Source organism: Colias eurytheme, chromosome 9, assembly GCF_061535395.1.
Source record: "Colias eurytheme isolate Ceu_HAF_F1 chromosome 9, ilColEury1 Martin Lab GWU primary, whole genome shotgun sequence".
NCBI lineage: Eukaryota > Metazoa > Arthropoda > Insecta > Lepidoptera > Pieridae > Colias > Colias eurytheme.
In genome coordinates this window covers 9,792,537-9,814,990 of record NC_142988.1, presented here as the reverse complement: position 1 = coordinate 9,814,990, position 22,454 = coordinate 9,792,537, and the positions used below count along the sequence as shown (strand labels likewise).

The window sequence follows — 22,454 nt, the reverse complement described above, 5'->3', positions numbered from 1 at the left end:
GAACTAGAGGGCGTTTTTCCAAATACCCAGAAATGCATTTTTATCTTCTTAATAAACTGCTTTCTAACTACAATGATAAATAATCGTGTTTACTATTCTGAATGACGCCGACCTTTCTGAGTCACACTTTAGAAAATCTTATAAGGAATGAATCATAGTATTTTCCTCGTTCACTCGTGACGTAGGTAGCCGACATTTACTTTTAACTATTAATGAATCATTCCAATCAAGCACTTTTCATTCATTAATTTTACAGAAAATATGTTATTACTTATCTGTAAAGAAACTATCAACATCGTTTTATTTTTCCCGACTGCGGAAAAATTACCGACGGAGTCGTATGAAACATTGACACATTGATTGAAAATAACACCCTATAAAGTCTAGCGTATCGATCATTAGAAATCTTTGCCACACGCGTGGGCAGAGTTTTAGTCAGTAAAATTTTCAGCGTGAGTCTAGCAGTTCTAGCAGCCTGATTAAAATTAATAATTTGTATCAAATCATCGATTTAGATATTGTCAGTGTAACAACATTTTTTGGTACGAAGTTTCTTATTTCCTTAGAGCACACTACATCAATATATTTAAAATGAGTTCCTATTTCCTTTGGTGACTGCATCACGCGTCTGGACCTATTTCGATACTTCTTATTTTGATGTGTTCGTTATTGTCTTTTGACAGAAAATCTCAAAACACGTGCCAAAAAATTATGAAAATGCGAAAACATGTACATGGGTTAGCGTTAGACAATTTGCGATGGAACACGTCTATCACGTCAGCCAGTTACCCAATAATAAGAACACTCACGTCCTCTTTGCTCTTATCGACAAACTCCTTGTCGGTCCGTATGAACGCGTCGCGCATGGCCCGCTTGAGGTTGGTCTTGAAGTGCGGGCTCTCCACCAGGTACTGGTGCAGGTGCGCCGCGCTGTAGTGCGCCGCGGCCGCGCCCGCGTGCCCGTCGTACACCGCGTAGAAACTCGTGCGCTCTGTTGTCTGCAACGAGTCACAAAATTAACTGTTAATATTGTACTTCTTTTTTTTTATGATGGCTGAAGGCGGGATGGCCTGGGTTTGGAAAGTCCCGGATGGTACCGTTCTAAAGAAATGTCGGGTAGTATACATCATATCGAATTTTTTATAATAAATGAGCGGGTAAAGCTAATGCACGCTTTTAATGTCTTCAAACGTTTCAGTTTCATTAGCTAATAAAAAAACTCTACATCAGTTAGTTTTAATGTTTAATCACCGATACGTATAATCGCCCCATAGTCGCTCTCAAGTACAAATGTTAAATTATTAATATGTAGTTAAATAATTACAATCATTTTCGTATTACTTTCTAGTTCAACCCTACAAAGAAAGTACCACCAAACGTACTACAGTTTATTGAACTTTGCTTATTTACAACGTCTATTTCCGTAATGGAACAAATGCATTAACCATTCGAAACAGAGAAAATTATTAAACCTACAATTTTAAAGTTTATTAGACGAACTAAGAAATGTTTATTTTTTGAGAACTGAGTTTGTAAGATAAGGAGAAACACACGTCGTCCAATATAAAATAAAAAATAATTAGCAAATTTTTTGCCGACAGATATATAACATTAGGTGACCGGACTTGATCAGCTTTAATAAGAAGCGCAAAAACAGACGAGAAACACAAAGAGGAATATACGCATTGCGATACTCAACACCCCATAGCTACCCATAGAAGAGCTACATCTGTGTATAGTCTGTCCACTATAAGAATTGCCTTTTGACAGCTCGACGGGTGGTACCAGAAGTGATGTCCAAAAGATTATCGATTGTGATACCATTCCGATTATAAATTAAAAATATTATCATAAATCGAATCAGGTACGTAAATAATAATTACAACGTAAACGTACTAATAAGATATGTAAGACCACATATCTATGCATTTTATGTTAAAACTAAACTAAACTAATATTTTATTATTTATTGGTTTCTATCTTACAATTTGGTTGTCTTTATGTTTAAATTACATATACATAATATGTAGAATATTTTTTCTGTATCGGATATATTTTACAGAGTATTTCTATCGATTATTATAATCTATCGAACCATCATTGAATAATTCTGTGTAGACATCACTAAGTGGGCGGGGCCTGTCCATGAAGTACAATATTATTTGTATGACATTTTAACATAAACAATACAATCCTTCATAGGCGTGAAGCTGTCAAAAAGTAAATAATATAATGGACAGAGTATAGGTAGATCTAACGTACCTCAACATCAAACAACGCTTCCAAGTTCCCGATCTCCACGTGTCGATCTTCCATCACCCGTCTCGAGTTCCTCATGGCCGCGGAAACGGTCCTCAACTCCCTCTGCTCCGGGGGTGGTGGTGGAGGCAATGTGTCCAGGCGGGAATTGTCCAAGTATCGGAGGCACACGTCGTTCACCCTCGCTATCACTGCCTGCAGCAGCCATATTGGTCTGAATACTGGAATGTCAATACAATTATGTAATAATGTACTAAGGAATATATTACTGCTTATATAATATTATACTAGTTTTCCGCCCGCGGTTTCAAAGAAAAACCTGCATAGTTTCCTTTCCTGTGGGATTTCTGGAATACGTCTTATTCTGGGTCTTCAGCTACCTACATACCAAACTTCATTGTAATCGGTTTAGTAGTATTTGCGTGAAAGAGTAAAAAACATCCATCCATTCATCCTCACAAACTTTCGCATTTATAACAGTATAGTAGGATATACTATAGAATATATGTACCAGGTACATCCTACTAGATTTCTGGGCCGGATGATTTTATTGGCAAATTATTCAGTCTACGTAGATCGAATGTTTTTTTCTTCTATTTTTAATTAGGTAGTTTATTTTAACGCGACCTCATTGCGATTAGAGATCTTATTCATATAACTAGTATCTTGAATTACATACTTTGCAATTAAACGGCGCATATATTAAACAAAAAAATGGTAAAAAATTGTTTCTGTGTGCAAAAATGAACAATACAAATAACTTAGATAATATAACCCCACGTCTATTCATGTCTTGAGAGATTCGATCTCTTGAGCATTAGGTACCTACTTGATAACAATAAGTTGGCATATTAATTAAGCTTATGTAGTTTGCAATTTATATAAATCTTCATCCTCGTAGGCAGTAGCGTTCAAAAATAGTAGAGGAATCATTTTTTGGTAGGAAAATGCAAATAAATTAACATTATATTATTTTTAGTGTTTAAGCAACTCTCTCTATCAATTTCACAGATTTTTATATTGTAGTGGTCAAAGTAAGAAACTTCCAAAAACACTTCTAGTCCCTAGAAGTCTAGACGATAATGCAGCATGACATGCGTTACGAGGTGTGATGCATGGAATCGTCGTTTAGATCGATAATTGAAATGAATCACATGCAAACTACGTGCTAATATTTGTCTGTATGTCGATACAAGATCAGCTTATTTATTATATTTGGCGCATTAAAAAGTTAAATCGATATTTAAACTTAACAAAAATACCTATTATTGGCACATCGGACCAATACGTGCCAATACCTGGGCCCTAGCCTAACCTATTACCTACTGACTATACTTGACCTATTATTTCGAGCATAAACTTTTCACTTATAAGCAAGACGTAGACAGATTTCAAATCTGTATCATCGATCGACTTTTCTTGGAGGTAGGTAAATAGGTCAGAAGTTCTTTTGTATTTCGAGACAATCTACTTAATATTACTTTATTAATTAACCCCTTATCTAGGACCTACTTCAAGATATTATATGTATTATCTAGCTTAACAATTATCTGAATATCAAAATCAAGTATATGTACTTGTACATCTCAGTCATAACGTTCTTATCCAAACCAAGGGTCACCCAGCCCAAAGAATCAATGTAAAACAAAGGCGATGCCATACGCGGTCACCGGCCGTGATGTAACAATGCAAACCGACGCATGATAACCGTGAGATATGATAACGCTATGATATCATGCCTTTTGCAAATAAAATCATCATTGTTTCGCAAATTTAGCGTTCCATGCCTAATCTTATGTATGGCCCTAATATTTAGACACGCGATATTGTTTACAAGCCGCTCTAATCTTAATGCGCTGATTAGAAAATCGAGTTCAGCGCACTCGGTTTTAAAAATGAAATTTTAAAATTTAAGTGCGTAGAATGGAAAAAATATACTTTCATTCACTTTCATATTCATATAAATTATAAAATGCGACATAAAGGAAAGTTGTTTGCTCTGCTACAATTTGAGAAAGAAATTGTAATTCGCAGGTATGTACTATTGTTTCCTAATATTACATATTAAATCTATACTTATAATAAATCTGTAGAGAGGCCAATTCTGTACATGAAATATATTTTAAAAAAAACTATGAAGGGGTGATAAGGGATCGCTACTGATGCCAAAAATGCAATCAGTAAAATTTTTGTCTGTCTGTCTGTCTGTCTGTCTGTCTGTCTGTATATTCGTTATAGAAACAAAAACTACACGACGGATTTTAACGAAATTTGGCACAATTATTCTTCATACTCCTGGGCAGGTTATAGTAAAAGAATCATGTAAATCGGTGTAGAAACACCAAAGTTATACATGAAATACGCTATAAGTCATCGCGCGTGAATACAGATAACAGAATCATGCCATAAGGATTATTTTTGTGTATCAGTTGCCGCGTTCGACGCGCTTCGCGGCGGGAGCTATAAAAAGGCGGCGGGTCCGCAGTCCGCACCCGTTTCGCGTTGTCACGGCATCACGTGTGAACGGCTGAACCGATTTCGATAATTCTTTTCTATTATATTCCTTGAAGTACGAGGATGGTTCTTATGTAGAGAAAACGTAAATATGTACCACGGGCGAAGCCGGGGCGGACCGCTAGTACATAATATTATTTCGTATGCAGGGGTAATACGAATAGGAATCTGGCATGCCACGTGGTTGCAATTAGCAAACCTGTCAATTATCAAAACCACACGGTTTTGACCAATCCTGTGGAAATTAAATTTTGTGTATATTGCTTGCGCTTTGCTTTAAGTTTGAGAATGCTTTAGCTATGGTACTCGGTTTTCCAGGCGTTATATCAAAATTATTAAGTTATCCCACACCCAAATCTTCTGCATAAAATTTGATACAAGACGTGCACTTGAAATCGTGTAAAAGTACACAATTCATCATCATAACATCATAAAAAACATCATGTTTTTATCTGTATATTTTTCGCTATATAAACAAAGTAAAAACAGCTACTCATTCTTACAATCAACTTCTAATGTAAACAAATCATTTACGTAAGATGTTATTCCTCGTTCCATAAAGGGAAAGATGACTCCTGTGAAGCTATCGATCTGTCTCGGTTCCACGCCAAAAAGAAAAAGTGAGTGCCCTCATAAACTGAGCTTAGAGAAACATTTATCGTCCATCCTATACGCTTACATCAGCAAATTTTATTTCGCATTTTCATACTTATACTACCGATATAAAACGCTTATAATATTTCTACAAGAAAATTATATTTTATGCTTATCATAAAATATTTTATAATATATGTAATTTAACAATATGGATGTCCGTAGCAGAGCTAAGATAGAACAGAATAAATAAATACATAGCCTATGATAGCCAAAGACTAATAACATAGACTATGGAATGAAAATGTTTTTGTAAAACATTTATCGATACAAATAAAGAACATTATGAGACGGATAAATAATTAAAATATAGAGGCGGGTAACAAGCATTTAATCAAGGAAATGTTTGGAGGAAAACACCGAAATAATTTTTTTGAGTGGGTACCGCAAGTAAAGTGATTTCATCCAACGCTGCGGAATTCATCATGTCGAATTTAAACCTCGTCAAGTTAAATGACAACTATATTTTTCTTTCAGAAACATTCGTCGATGGCGAAAAAGAAAATTTCGCATTGAAAAAATATATTTACCTGAACGCTCTGCATCAAAACCGAAGTCATTTGGGAATTTTTTCGATGCCGTTCGCACCTCGTCGAGTATTAACCGCAAGAGCGGCGTCACAAGTGTGGGTGGACATGACCTGAAAAAAATATTTATGTTAAGTTTCTCATTTAAATATAATTCAGTTGTGCTTAACCGGTTCCGAACCCTAATAAATTGGATAAGTGTGAGATGGATTACCGAAACAATTGGGTAGAAATATTGAAACGATAGTGTTCCGTACCGAAAGGGTAAATGGGACCCTATTACTGAGACTTCCCTGTCTGTCTGTCCATGTATCAGTCACCAGGGTGCATCTCATGAACCGTTATCCGTAGACATTTGAAAATTTGAGAGATAATGTATTTTCTGTTATACATCATCTCTGAAATTTTCAGCTTTTTTTCGCTATAACAAATACTTAAAGAATAAAATAAATATTTAAGGGGGCTCATATATGCAACTAGATCGAAACAAAAGCTTAGATAATAGTCTTAAGATATTCACAGAAAAGAAAAAGAAATTGAATGAAAATAAAACAAATATTTAAGTTTTGAAAACTACATGTTTTTGCTCTTTATGATAATAGCAACATCTATTTTCACATAAAAAAATCGCCAGCTATCACAATAATAAAACCAGATGTATTTTAAAATATTATTAATACCAATAACAATGCTGCAATTCAAAAGGATTATTTAGAGAAGAAAAAAATAGCTTATTTGTACGGAAGCCAGATTGTGTCGCGAGTCAGACTCAACCGAATTTACATTGTATTTTGGAAATATAAAATGCGTTTTATGTTTCCAAATATAAAATTGAGCAATACTTTTAAAATCACGGCTCAAATTCAACAATTCCTGCATATCCACATCTTCAATATATCATATTTCAATTTCAAGTAATATTAACCACTTCAGGGAAGGCCTTTGGAATAATTTTGCATGAATGATGCAACTTTGTAAGTGCAGTGCATCGATTCGGATTTACCCAATGTAGGGTTAAGGCTCTAGTTAATAGCATATTTAATTATACAGGGTGGTTGTTTATTGAAAAATAACCTTGCTAGTGTAGCTATTTAATCAAGCCCATTTTCGGTTTTAGGTATACATCATCGATTCCATATAAAAGTAATGATTAATTTCAATAATGAATTGTTACCACTTGATTTTTTTATACATACTTTTTCGACATGAATATTTCAATATTTCCGCTAATAGTGAAATATGACAAATATTATGTAATAAGTAATGTAAAAAGTATGGACAAAACAATATAAGTTTGTGACAACTATATAAAACGAGAAGAGAATATGAAAACTGTTTCATCATCCCATTTTATTTAGTACTAGCTGTCCGCCCCGGCTTCGCCCGTGGTACATATTTCGCAATAAAAGGTAGCCTATGTTCTTTCTCAGGGTCTAAAGATTGTCTGTGCCAAATTTCATCAAAATCGGTCCAGTAGTTTATGCGTGAAAACCATACATACATACATACATATACATAATTACAAACCTTTCCTCTTTATAATATTAGTATAGATAAATTGACTCCGAACACATGGACCAAACATTGATTCCTTCCATACGGAACATGCATGCATCAGAGGAAGTACTAAAAAAGCAAAAACAAAAACTTCCCTATTTGATTTCATTCACACGTTGCCCAATTTGAACATACGTTCCCCCGGATCTGAAAGCGGCCGTGGACAGTACAACTACAGTCACAAAATAAAATGCGGACGTTCATCTTTCTATAGCACACATAAAAAGGTCAGTGCTCCTCTCCACGCTCTATCTAAACAGTCAACACTTTTGCGCTACTAATGTTCTGACGATTGTTGTGTTTCCATTTACATAATACATTTTTGTCAATGTTTACTGTTTATGTATGAAAAGATAATTTTACGCTCAATGTATACAGATAGCGCAAACACACATGTTTATTGTTTTCCTTTTCACCCTCTTTAAAGTACTAAACAGGTACGAAATGACACTAGATTCCAGCATAATGCATATAAAAGCTTCGGTATCGATAACACTTGGTTGCTTTCCTAAGAGCGTAGACGCACTATGCGGGTAGCCGCATTGCGGGTAGCCGTCCGGCTGACCGCAAGCACAATTATGTACGTAATATTCATTTCTATGCGCACTGTGCGGTCTGCGGTTACGTACATAATTGTGCTTGCGGTCAGCCGGACGTCTACCCGCAATGCGGCTACCCGCATAGTGCGTATAGGCTCTAACTCTTTAATCTCTATATCTTTAAATCGCGATCTTAGGCACTGTAAGACTTCGCATTCAAGCCTCACGCATTCACTGTATCACATTATCTTTAATTTCCCAATGACTCAGTATGTGAAGACTAGTAGCCGACTCCAATATACGCTATCATCACATCCGCTTACCTCCCACGCCGCTTTCATACCAATTTATTCATGAGTAAGTCTACTACAAGAAACGAGTATTCTCCTAGCAATGCACACCCACCACCGCAGCTTATTGATAAATCAAATTAACGATATCTTTCATGTGGGGTACGGGATATCGTTAAAGATATCGATTGGTATTGATCAACAATAGTTGAACTCAGTAGCTAGGATGGAGAGAACTTCACTCGAATTTATTATTTTTCAAGTGTATCATAAATGTTCATACATTATAAGAAAAAAAATTAAAATTCATACGAGTGTGACTAATAAAAAATGGAGAAATAAATAATTTAAGGAATATGCTAAGTGAACATGTAGTATTTACTATTTTCCCATTACCAGTCTAGATTTAAAACAATTAGAAAACATTTACTTAATACACCTATTTTTTAACCTTCCCAAATAGGTAAATTAAACAACCTAAACATCAAAAGCACAAATTCAATTCACCTGGCATAAAACATTTAAGTACATAGGTAATTCGTTTAACATAAACGTACCCGTTAGCACTTGGACGCTTTAAAGCGCCTTCAAAGAGATCATCTAATTGATGACCTCGTTATTTAGATTGCCAAGTTTATCACGTCTATATTTACCGCTGCATTGCATTTGATTCACAATGCAAGTTCACCGTGGGAACTTTTTATATTTTCAGAGCATTTTGTAATCGCTCTAATTATAGAGAATGCAATAAAACTGTTGATGACACACGAGTGTACTATTACGCAATAATCATTGCCTAATATTTTAAGGTTATACGATGTAAAGAAACGAATGAAATACCTGAACGTTATTTTTTTTAATTTATTTTAAGTATGTATGCGATAATAGCGCCAATTTTATTTGTTCAGTTTTTGCGGGTAGATAACATAATCCAGTGTTACAATTTAATAATTAATATTGGTGCTCTGAATCAATCTTAAAAACTATGCTCCATAAATTGTAATAAACAGACGCAATTTACTTCTTCTTACAAGATTTTAAATATTTTTCCACTCCAGTGCAAGTTCACCTACATAATTTCTTAAGTTTCAGATTACGTAGCGTCAAGACAGAATCCAGTGCGTTTCCCACGCTGTATCAACTGAAGCGCTATTAAATTACGCACTAATGAATAGGTCAACCTGAGAAACAGTTCGACATACACATATACATTACAATACACAATGCTGATTAGGTAACGTAAACATTGATGCATCCATATAAATAACGCGAATTGCATATCACGAAATATACAACCTAGTTTCACCTTGAAAATGTCTGTAAAATGAAATTTAAGTTTTTTTTTTTATATTAGTACCACAGAATACTTAATAGTAGCTTATGTTAGTACTAAAAGTATATGTACCTAAACTATAAAGCATAGAATAAGCCTGTGTGACGGTGTTACCCAACCAGCAAAGATGTCCTATAACAATAACTTAAATCACTAAAAAGCTTTTTAAATGACGTATAACAGTGTCGCGGTGACAAGCTTGTTGTATAATAGCGTTTAATGAGATGATTTTGCTCTATAATCATACACAGCAAATTTGTCCCATAACAAGGTGATGTAAACGTTTATATCACTATTTTATACGGCGTTTATAGAGCAGCTCTTATCCAGATTTCGGTACAGCAATAACAGGACGATATTATCACATAACAGCGCTGGTGGTCTCTTTTTTACAGCAAATTAGTGCAATAAACGATTCTAGGGTAACCTTTATAGTCCCATGCCTATAGAGGCGTAAAAAAATCTACAATAGGACAATTTAGTGTTGTAATGGTTTTCCTTATTACTATTATAGCACTGTGAATCTTCATGGTTGCTGAAACTCCATAATAGAGCAATTAGGTGATATATCCGAGTTTTATATCACTTCTTTGTAACCTAATTGAATTATATTAGTGTTTTTCTGCCCATTATAACGCAGTGGTTTAATAGCTGAGTGGTCAGAGTTATAGGACTGATTTACTGTATAAAAGAGTTAATAACTCTGTTATGTAACAAAAACGGCGTATTAATGTAGTAAAATGCGACACTTACGAGAGATATACGGCCTATAAGAGAGTTTCTTTCACTTTAAAACAACAAAAACCTGCCATATTGTCAGCACCGTCTCGTAAATAATTGAAGGGTTCTATTTAATAATCATGGATTGAATGAATTAAAAAAAATTGCAGCTTCAGTAACGATTGACACCAGACAAATTCAAGGTGAGGCTTCGAATACGGACAATGATTCCGTACAATCTGTTACATCCTATGAACAGAACCAAGTTAACAGCCATCATGTGGTTTGTGATAATTCAGAAGCAGACCATTCAGACACTAGAGTTTTACTTGACACTTCGGGATCGGAATCTAAAAATCGGAATTTACACTAGAAAATACAAAATAAAACGTGTTATGGGTTTTCTATTTACATCAGGGAACCCTACTAATTTAATCCAGTATATGGCATGACAGTTGTCAAAACTACGTTCGTTTGCGGACGTATAATAGCCACGGAGTTGCTATTTGGCATCCTATACAGCAATTTGGTGTAAAATTAGTTTTTTAATTACTTAAAACTCAATAATTCGAGGGGGGCATGAAAAAAACAGCGTAATTATGCATATAATCTATCAGTAAAATTTCATTCACAAGTCAGTTTATGTATCTAACATAATTAACAGTGTAACAAAAATTAATACTCGACACCACGATGATGGTTCCTATAGTCATATACTCGTATTATCAATTGGTACACGATTTACCATTTTGTATTATAATTATAGCGTCGCAGTGACTTGTACATCGCAACTTCGTGCTACAAAAGATTTGCGGTTACTCTTAAAACACAACTTCGCACTGTAACAGCATCGCGGTTCCTTTTATGTCACTACTTCGCTCTATAACAGCATCGCGATTCTATAAGTGTACTCTTCTATAGGTCCAATTGGCATCTGAGTTGCTGCTACAGCAACACAATACCATCAAATGGCTTTATAAATGCGCCACTTTGGGGTTTATACAACGTTCTTATCACCCTTATAGAACTACCAGTTAGCACCTCTGAAACGTTCTTATCCCTTCTATAGAGCAACGATTTGTTGGTTGGGTAGTTAACAATTATCTATACTAATATTATAAAGAGGAAAAGTTTGTATGTGTGTATGTATGTATATATGTATGGTTTTCACGCATAAACTACTGGATCGATTTTGATGAAATTTGGCACAGATAATCTCTAGACCCTAAGAAAGAACATAGGCTACCTTTTATTGCGAAATATGTACCACGGGCGAAGCCGGAGCGGACCGCTAGTGCTATAATAAAAATGAAACTATTTTAATTAACTAGCATCTAAATTTCTCAGATGAAAGTTTTAAAACTTTACAAATTATCAAACCTTTACGTATCCAAAAGATGCAACGAACAACGTAGACATCGTAACATGCGAATTACGCTCGGCTACGGAATAAATTACCCACTTTAATGATGTGTCTCTAGCATAACACCGAACCGAACACGTTATAATGTAAACAACGTTGCAAATCGATTATAGGTACATAATATTGTCTTACACAAGCATATTACTCACGCAGTTGTTGCAACATTAGTCCTCTTAAATATTTATCAACTCCTGCCAGTGTTCGGAGGAAGTCGAGATCATTAAAGATATAATTGCTGCCGCTCTATGTCAATGACACCAGCCGTCTCTGTTACTTAATATGTAATTGATTTATTTACATTCTATTTAAATTGTGAATAAGTATTTATTAATAACTAGCGGTCCGCCCCGGCTTCGCCCGTGGTACATGTTTACGTTTTCTCTACATAAAAACCATCCTCGTACTTCAAGGAATATAATAAAAAAAGAATTATCGAAATCGGTTCAGCCGTTCTGGAGTTATGCGCTTACCAACACATTTTGCGATTCATTTTTATATATAAGAAAGAAGATATCATTTTGTGAGATAATTGTTATAGGCAAATCGATTTCCTCAGTAAAGAAGGAAGTCGAAGTCTGTGCCAAAAAAAGGGATAACAATTGCACATACCTACTTCATTTTGTATAACTTTCAAGTTTAAGAAAATTAATTGTACGTACAATTAAAATTAAATACATTTGTTACTATCGATTTACATACACAAATTGTATGTTATTTTAATCGAGTACCCGTCGCCACTTCTACAGCTACGAATCGTAAAATCTTTTCAGTCTAGTTAACTTGAATACGATTAGATAACATTTATTTGTACTTTACTGTTTGCGTAAGGTTGTATTGTTTGTAATGTGAAATGTAAATGTATAGATTATCATCGTTTTACGCTGCTCTAATAAAAAGCGCGTAATTTCTACCACGCACAGTATATATTCGCTCGATAAATCTATAAAGAAGTGCATAATACAATGTAACAGATTTAAGAAACAAGATAAAAGTTATAAATTTGAATTACATGAATTTAGGAAGAATAAAATATGATTGTTCCATAAAATCCTACTACATTACTGCTATCCAACGCCGTTGCTTCTTTTATTAATTTTAATATGTATAATTGTATAACCTTAGTGTATAACGTGTATAATTACGAAATTTCATCTTAGTTCCCTAACAGCAATCTTTGTTATAAAAAGTCTTGCTTAACATAATTATTACCTATGTACTGTTATTATATGTGTTGTTATTGTTAATATGTATATATATAAATGCGCCTCTATATACCTAATTACCTATTCAAAGTAACATACGCGTACTCGCGGCCTGCAATATTGCATACAACCTGTCATCCATAAAAAATTGTGCTACCAGGCTTAAAATTTCCACCAAACAACGCCAGATGGCTTGCGTAATACTAAAATTTTATAAGGCAGCTAATATTTCCGAGTCTCCCACTCACTGGAACACTTGTTCAAATTGTTTGGAATATACCTTAAAGGTGAATGTCCTTCTATATCAATATTGAAATATCAGATGCATTTTATGCAGCCTGTATGAAAATTTTATAATTTATTAATAAATTTCATAAATTTAATAAAAATAAAATAGAACAAGATTTTTTTAAATGAAGCCATTGAACTTAGATTATCCTATGAAAGTCTACCTCAATACAATATAAATATGATATGTACATATATAAACTATAACGATAAAGAGAAGAGTAATGTTTGTTATAGATAATCTACAGAAATTCAAAAAATAAAAAAAATCCTTAAACTGACTAAAAAAATGTATTTTCTTATAAGATTTTAACTTAAAAAGTTTGCAATCAATTATAGACCTAAGCTTCATATTTAGGAAAACAGGTAGACATTCTTTTGTAGCTTAGTAACATTGTAACCGTAACCTTGACACCCAAGGGTCAGGTCAGCAAAACATGTTTGCTGAATGTGCAGTGTATTTTCCATACTAAAGAACAATGGATAAAGGTGTTGTTATTGTAGGTATATGTATGGTATAAATTCTCTAATAACAATATAATTAGTGATTATCAGCTATAAATGATTATTAGGTAGGTACATAGTTACAAATTACAATGTACAGTATACATTTAGATCTATCTCACACAACTCATACACTTATATTTTGTATTAATTCCTCAGCCCCCGGAATCACAGACACAATAGAAAATCTATTGTGTCGTGGCCCGATCGAGCCGAATGGTGGTCAAGGGGTTAATAATTAATAATGCAAAATTTTTGGCTGCTACTTTAAGTGAATTATTAAAAATAAATTGTGAGAAAATAAAATTTAGATTAAAAACTAGAGATGAAACAGATAGCAGTTTGGCTGGATACCAGATACCCAATATTTGGCCAACCATAAGGCCAAAAAGCTGTATATCCAGCCGCCACCTATTTGTAAAATCAAAATTTGTCTAAATCGATCTTGACAAGTCTCTAAGACAGCGAAATAAAGAGAAATTAGTATTCATTCACCATAACATTGACAGTGCAGTGCTTCTATTACTAAAATTTAAATTATAAATTAAAGGGATTTTTTATCTTGATTTCTGTTGGATACCTAAATGGCTTATTTGAATAGTAGTTTTCCGGTATTTTATAGGCCTGATACTGGATAGTTGCCAGATATCCATTTCATCTATTGTGTAATTTATTAAAAATAAATACCAAGGTACCTAGTGAGAAAATAATTTTTTTTATAAGCCCAGGACAAGGTATACTTTGAGTTACTGATCTGCCGCCCACTGCAACACAATTTATTGGCCCACTTTTATTAGTTATTACATTTATGTACCTACTTACAATATAAAATTTAATCTGTTTTCAAATGTAAGTATACAAAGAGAAAGTGGGAAACCTAATAAAACTTAAAAGCACTAGTATATTCAGTGCTTAAAATGGTATAATGCAAAACAAAAATCAAATAGGTAAGAAATTGTAAATAATGTAAGGATACGTTGTATTTGATAGCTTATTCTTATACAACACACAGAACATCTTATTCATATAGGATTGTGGTGTCAGCTAGGACTGTAATCCTTTAGCTTTAAGTACACTTTGTTTTCAGAGCATGGATTATGGCAAGTATTTATCATAATTTTGCCTTACTCACCTGTCTCTTAGATATGCGATAGTCCAGTAAATGACTTCGCCGGCCAGCTCTGCTTCCGTGATCAAGTAGTCAGGACAGGAGACAGGTAATTGGTCCTCAGGACATACAGTGGCCGCAAAATTCTCAAAAAACACACGATAGGACGTCAAATAATCGTCTTTATCCCCCATTTTCGTATAAATGTTCTGTTTTCCTTACAATATAACAAAACACTGGACTGATCAACAAACCATATAAAATAAGATAATGTCGTCAGGACAATCAAGATTACAACAAATTATTGTAAATAACACTGATTAAACTTAATTATGCTTTGTTTGTTGTTAACTATTTGGTATCGAAGACGATCGACAAGTTTATTCGAAAATATTACAAGTATTGATATAAATCAAAACACTCAAATCACATCTCACTCACAGGCCGCACACCAACACAAAATTAAATATGTATTCAAACATAGACAAAGAAATTTAGACAGACTGGCGAAGTTGCAATACGTAGACAGAGAAAATATCTTGTACTAGATCTGTGGAAAATATAGTTATTTTTCTCTGTTGTCTATACAAGACACTACCCGTCGCGTTTAAAGTATAAACAGACGTTCGAATTTGGTACGGACCGCACCGTGCGTGACCTTGGTGCGCTCCGGACCATATTCGATCATGTGTACAGTGGTCCGCAGGACATAATTATTATTATTGACGGTACGGTCGGTCCGATGGTTTTTTCTTCCGAACTTGGTGCGGACCGTACCAAATTCGCGAGTGTGGACGGGCGATCGCACCGGACAGCGCTTAAGTCATAGACTATATACTTATTACAGCTTTAGTCACAGTTCTACCGCCAAACAAAACGGACGTCGGTCGATCGTTATCAATGGCGATGGCGTCGGATGACGTGGCTATTACTGAAAAAAGATAAATAATATAAATTTTAGAATTAATCTACAAAGATTTATGATATGACTGCATATGTCTGAATGAATCCCTGTCTTTTAAATATAATTTTGCCCATTCTTTTCTCTTCGTTTTCTTCTTTTCAATGGTTGTACTTGTACTTGTACCAAAAGAAGCCTTGAACTGAGGTCTACATGTGAAAAAAATACAACATTCTAACCACGAATTTATTACGTGAAATAGATTTTCAAAGAATTCGGTTTGACTTTTAATGAGATTACTATGATCAAAGTTCGAAATATTCACAAAAAAAGGAGATTAATTTGTATTAATTTGATATTATTGAATTGTCTTAAAAATCTAAGATATTTTTTTTTGTTCAGTTAATTTATTACATATACATATATTAGCAACATAATTAATTATCTAGTGTACAGTGCGACACAAAAGAGATGAAAATAAATGAGGGCGCCACCGTCGCTCATATAGCAACACTGATACTGCGACGCAAGCGATCTTGATACTATAGAATAAAAATCCAAAAATCTATATAATATAATCTAAAATAAATACCTACCGCGATTTAAACCGTTATAATTGTTTCATTGTAGCAATAGTGTAATTTAAGACAAAAATACATTAGTATTTTAATTGACCTACCTAGGTCAAATTTTACTTAAATGTATTTGGAATTAGTTATTTTATAAAAATCGGTCAAGTGTTTAGACTGCAGAGGCGCACATAGAATCAAACATACAAACAAACAAGCATACATGCAGCTCAAACACATTACCCTCTTTCTGGGTCCGTCGGGTAGAAAAAAACAAGGCGATTTGAAAACCACATATTTTTATTTTTTTTGTAGATAAATTTTGTACATTAATATAATTCATCAAAATCTAAATATTCTACTCCTTCAAAGGACTGATCATCACTCTGTTTCGAAGTACTGGCAAGAGGGTACGGGGCATCTTCAGTATCTGTAAATATGATACAGTAAATATGATTTTTTTCTTATGGTTTGATTGATTAATAGATAGATAGCTGTATGAAAACAGTTATCACTATACTATGTAGTAAAATCTAAACTAGGTACTTTATTTGAGGCTGGTTGGATTGGATATAACTTCTTGACTCAAATTGTGCTGGTCGCACTATAAAAACTAGTTTTTGTTTACATACAAATAACCTCAAATTAAATTGAGAAAACGTAATAATCGCCATACATACATACATTAAACACTCGTCACTAATGGAATATTCTATTTTACGTAGTACTGAGCAAAAATAAATGGAATCTCACCGGTATATTCTGCTGTACGTTTGTAAACGTTTTCCAAATTTCCAGCTTGAAATTCGGACAAACACCGAATAAAAACTTTATACACCACATCACGGACACCGCTACGTTTAACCTTTTTCGTGATGTCTCCTTTTTTATTTAAATTTCTTGGTCTAAATAACAATTTTATCTCAATAATTCTCCACTTCACGAAAAAAACAACAAATTTTTATTCAACTTGACAGCTACATTGCCAATTCAGGGTTGCCAGGTAATGAAAAACGAATTAGTTCCAAAATAATTAATTTCATCTCTTTTATGTCGTACTATATCTATTTTTTTTTATACGAATCTATTTATCTTAGTCGGCCGCGAAAATTCCAATACATATTTTAAATGTTTTTTTAAAAATCGTAAATTTAATCGTAATTTTTAAACAAAGAATATTTTCTTTGTGCGGCAATGCCTAGACGGAAAGCCGAAACCGATTGAATATTCATATTGAAACTTTAAAGGCGAAGCTGCAAATTAATTAAATGTAATTTTAAATTATCGTGCAAAGATTTTTATACATTCGCTTTATAAAATGAAGAGCTATTAAAAGCTGTTTCTTCCAACAGCAAATATAAATGCCAAAAATAAATTTTCTCTATTTAACATTGCTGTTTTAATTGTCTCCCGTAAAAAATAACTAAAACTCGCATTTTTGATGCTGTTAACCCTTAAATCAAATACTGGCAACCCTAGGTGCGGTGCGGTCGTGTGGCGAGTCGATCGCATCGCACGAGTACGGTGGTCCGGTCGCACCAGTTCGAACGTCTGTTTATACTTTTAATCTGTGCCTTGTTGTAAATATTTGTATTGCCAATTATAAAAACTATCATATTATGAGGAAAAATATGTCAACAATGTAAAAACTGAAATTTAATCAAATTTAACAACTTTTAAGCCATGTTTTGAATTTACCAATTTGTTTCAATTTTCTGTCATGTGTCACTTAACTGCATAAATTCTTAATACATATGTGTATATTAAGAATTTATACATATTAATACATATGTGTATATTAAGAATTTATGCAGTTAAAATATTTGTTTAATGTCTGAAAAATTCAAATTTATGATTATGGATGGGGTAAAATATAATTTATATTGGGTAACCCTGCTCTGTGTTCCACTCATGTTCCACAATCCACTGTCCACTTTCCAGTTTTCTCTGTGGACTGTGGTTCATGATAATTTTTAATTCATTGATAAATTTAATCGAAATATTTACTTGTGTAAAATATTAATCTCAATAATTCTCATTCGATACTTGCTCTGTGTCTCATTCTTTATACAGTTTAAACATACATGTATGCTAAGGTAATGTATGTATTATATTTTAAGTTTTAACTTTTATACCTATGTTTAATCAAAGTGACCAGAAAATAACTCATGTGTAAACGGTAAATCAACGTCTTACATACTTAGGCTAAAATGTACCTTAAGGGCCATCGAGTTGGGCAACCAAAATTTTTTTGGAGAAAGGTCTATGCCTAAGTAACTGACCCGTAAAATCTTAACCGGCGGAGAATTATAGTTTTTTAGAAATTAATTATCAAAGTTTCATAATTTTTCATACAATTTCGAGCAACCATCTTGACATTTGTTTTTTTTGTTGCGTTTTTGCAAGTACAATTCTTGTAAAATGTAATTTTTTTCAATGATGGAATATTATGTATTCAATATTAAGCTGCGAAAGTCCGAATCTAGCTAAAAAACGTTACGCTAAAATAAACATTGCATTATCATAAGACTTGCCACAGAACCGAAGCTGTCAACCCCGAATTCCACGTGGTCTTGTCTGCCCTACCCCTAGAGTGTATGTAAAAAGCCGGAGGCGCGGAGGGGGAGCAGCCCTCGCCCGCCGTGACAAAGCTCGGGAGCCGTGCGGAGCGGAGCGGCTGAGGCTGGTCGCTGAAGGCGACCAACAAGCCGAAGCTGCGAAGCGGAGTACGGGCGACCGTGCTTTGTCACGCAAGGGCGGAAGGGCTGCACTTCCCGTAGCACCGGAGCTAAGGCAGTATCTGACACAATATAAAAATCGATTTCTGAAAAATCGATTTTTTTTCAAATTTGTATTTGCAATGTAAATATAAATCCATTTTTATGTAGCCCAAGAATGGTACCATAATAAACAATCTCTGGGATCTCTTATCAGTAAAATCAGGATTTTTTTTAGTTCAGGGAATTCGATAATATTGTGAGTACATTCAGTTTATTCTAAATATTTTTTTTTTTACCATAAAAGAAAAAATCGAAAGTCGATTTGAGATCGAGCACACCAATTGGGTTAGCCCGCTTTGAGTAGCAGATCTGAATCGGAGCACCCTGACTTGAGTCAAATTAGGTCACTTTGAGTAGCATATCCGAATCAGAGCACCCGACTTGAGACGAGTTAGGTCACTTCGAGTAGCAGATCCGAATCGGAGCACCCCGATCCCACGTGGTTTTGTCTGTCACACAACTAGAGTGTTTTTGTAAAGCGAGGGGGCGACGAAGCGAGTCTTCTGGCGAAGCCCACTCGTTTCCCCCTCCTTAAAAAAGTTTACATTTTCACCCGAAACTATTTAAAAAAATGTCAAAAATTACTGTATTTTATGTTGTATTCTTATCCCCCCTCCTTTTTCCAACCCTCCCTGCCAAATCTCCTCTCCATTAACCCCTTTTTCCTATTACATTTCGTAACATAACCTCAAAAATTGTTTTGCATTTTTCTCGAAAAGGGGGGGGGGGGGTTCCGAACCTCCCCCTTCACAGAGGGGGTTCCTCTCCCCCCCTCCTCACCTTCTCCCCCCCCCTTAACCCCCCCCCTTCAACGGCCCTTAAAGTACATTTTTACCCATACTTAATTATTACAATATCATTTGAATATAAACGTTTAAAATAAAAATCAGACGTAATTTATCCTGGTTACCAAGCAATTAATAATGAGTTGATTTGATAACACTTATCTTCTGTATGTCACGTAATTTAAAAAGAGCATTGATATGATTATGAAAAGATATGTAATAATATATTTAGCACCTCATACATTATTCATATGCTATTTGCTTGTTTCGTGTTATAGGGTCGCAATTAAAATAAATCAACATGCCATCAATTGCTGGAACTTATCAACACTATAAGAATGAAAATATTGATGAATATTTTAGTGCTGTGGGTATGTATTATTTTTATTTTTTATTTTACTAATAAGTCAGTACCTGTGTAGTAGATATCTGTGAATCAATCATTTTGATGTCGAGCAAATATGATAATAAAATGGTGCACAATTTTTAGAGTGCTGTTTTTTTATGTCAGTTACAATTTTTGTTCACACTTTAACATTGTAGGTGTGCCATACATGGGGAGAAAAATGATGGGCTTATCATCACCTCAGATGGTTATATCTGTGGATGGTGATCAAATGACAATTAAAACGGCATCTATGATGAGGAAAACGGAGTATACATTTAAGCTAGGTGAAGAATATGAAGAACAAATGCCTAATACTGTTATCAAGGTATTATTGAGAGTTGGTTATTAATCAAAATTGAGGCATAAATTTATTTAAAATCTTTAATTATTTTCTTCATTAGTGTCCAAGTTTTATAGTCGAAAAAAAAAGGTCTCGTTCTGGCAGGACACAGAAGGCTGATTGATCAGTAAAACAGATGTATGCATAATGCATTTGCCCCTTACCCAACTTGGGGTCATGGGACTTCACAAAACTATGTTTATTTTTATGCATTATAAAAATGTATAATTTTATAAAATTTTTCAGAGTGTAACAAAAATACAGAATGACAATGAAGTGATTACTGACTCAGTGATCCCCGACTCAGGGGAAAAATGTGGACGCCAATACCTCTTCACTGATGATGAGTGTGTGATTGTAAGTATCCATGGAAATGGATTAAAGTTGAAACAAATTGTATCCTTAGAATGACTACATCAAATTTGAAATCCATGTTGGTCTTTAAAAATAAAATGCTTTTCTTCATAAGCATTAAATAACTATATTTACTAAGTATGTAGTAGTCTATTTAATACTAGCTGCGCTTCGCGGTTTCATCCGCGTGCTCCGCTCCTATGGTCTTAGCGTAATGATAAATAGCCTAATATAACCTTCCTCGATAAATGGGCTATCTAACACCGAATTTTTTTTTAAATCGGACCAGCAATTCCTGAGATTAGCATGTTCTAACAAACAAACTCTTCAGCTATAATATTAGTATAGAATACAGATGAAAAGCAGGCAGTGAATGCAAAGTGCTAACTTCAAGACAGCTTTTTTTGTTTTGAATTTTAATTATATTTTTTCTTTCAGACACTGACTCATGACAAAGCTAAGGTGCCCGCTAAAAGGTACTTCAAAAGAGTAACTTCGTAAAAGTGTTATATGTATAAATACATATTATTATAATATTATAAGAGTTTACTTACATTCTGTACTTTTTATCTGTATGTGATATTATAAGTTGGACTGTTGGAGATTATTTTATTATTATCTCAGTTAAGACTGATATTTTTTTATATCTTTTATATTATTTTTTATAAATATATAATATATTTATTAATAAAGTTTATTTATAAAGTTTTATAGCGTTTTTTTAAACAAACAATCTTATTTGTCACAGAATATATAGGTAATTAATCTACAAATAAAATCTGCGACATAAGGCCTTTGCCTTTCCACCAGGGATGTACTATGTTGCTATGCTACAAAACTATGTAACCATTTCAATTAATGCTAAGCTACTTGTAGCGGTGCAAGTAAGATGTGCCACTGCTAAGTAGCTTTGCGAGGAAGATACGCAGTTCGAGCTATCCAATCCGATGTATCGATAGTAGGCGCTTTGAACATAGCACGCATCGTCCCATATAAAAAAAGACGTGTGGCACTCTAGGACTGCCGTGGTAAAGCTATTGCATGCTATGCCTTCAAGCCACACCTCCGCCTGTCGGAGTGGGGAGCGTGAGGTTTTTTCGTTACGGAATTTCTAGATTCGGTCCCCGCGCTCAAGGCCCGCGATAGAAGCTATGCAATAAATAGCTTAACATCTTAGCTGAGACCATTTCCACTAGTGTTACGCTATAGGTATATTAAGAAGAGCTGGAACGTCAACACATTTATACATTGCACATGTTAGGCCGGGAGATACTGACACAAAATTTCGGGTCATTTGTAACAGGATGGCGGTCTAGAGGGGTCTTAGTACGCAATGACAAAAAGAAAAATGATGGTCAGAACGCTGGTACCGGCGGACTAGTCGCGTGGGCGTTAGTCACACTCGTCGGATAAATAGCG

At 34.3% G+C, this 22,454-nt stretch overlaps 2 protein-coding genes across 3 annotated transcripts in view; one reads left to right on the top strand and one right to left on the bottom strand.

Annotated features, from left to right (window-relative positions):
* Positions 1-15,433, bottom strand: part of LOC149906062 (uncharacterized) — a 78,018-nt gene extending 62,585 nt beyond the window's left edge. Inside the window, exons 1-4 of the mRNA XM_090105644.1 lie at positions 14,943-15,433; positions 5,958-6,067; positions 2,263-2,480; positions 810-998 (exon numbers count right to left, since the gene is read on the bottom strand). Coding sequence (XP_089961770.1) covers positions 810-998; positions 2,263-2,480; positions 5,958-6,067; positions 14,943-15,112 — 687 coding nt within the window. The 5' untranslated portion in view covers positions 15,113-15,433. The remainder of the gene's footprint in view (positions 1-809; positions 999-2,262; positions 2,481-5,957; positions 6,068-14,942) is intronic.
* A 2,889-nt stretch (positions 15,434-18,322) lies between these two features.
* LOC149906061 (fatty acid-binding protein, adipocyte-like) lies at positions 18,323-21,744 on the top strand. Of its 2 annotated transcripts, none has more exons than XM_090105445.1 (5): positions 18,323-18,484; positions 20,232-20,324; positions 20,497-20,666; positions 20,928-21,038; positions 21,474-21,744. In XM_090105445.1, exons 2-5 carry the CDS (start codon positions 20,255-20,257, stop codon positions 21,534-21,536), a joined length of 414 nt encoding a protein of 137 aa, XP_089961571.1. In that variant the 5' UTR covers positions 18,323-18,484; positions 20,232-20,254; the 3' UTR covers positions 21,537-21,744. The 2 variants fall into 2 exon arrangements, with proteins under 2 accessions (XP_089961571.1, XP_089961572.1); XM_090105446.1 differs by having other exon boundaries at positions 18,323-18,486; positions 20,235-20,324.
* The last annotated feature ends 710 nt before the right edge of the window (positions 21,745-22,454 follow it).

Coding starts and splice junctions, on each gene's coding strand:
- LOC149906061 (XM_090105445.1), top strand. CDS start 20,255: ATGCCATCAATTGCTGGAACTTATCAACACTATAAGAATGAAAATATT. Junction 20,325..20,496: donor TGAATATTTTAGTGCTGTGG/GTATGTATTATT, acceptor TTAACATTGTAG/GTGTGCCATACATGGGGAGA. Junction 21,039..21,473: donor CTGATGATGAGTGTGTGATT/GTAAGTATCCAT, acceptor TTTTTCTTTCAG/ACACTGACTCATGACAAAGC.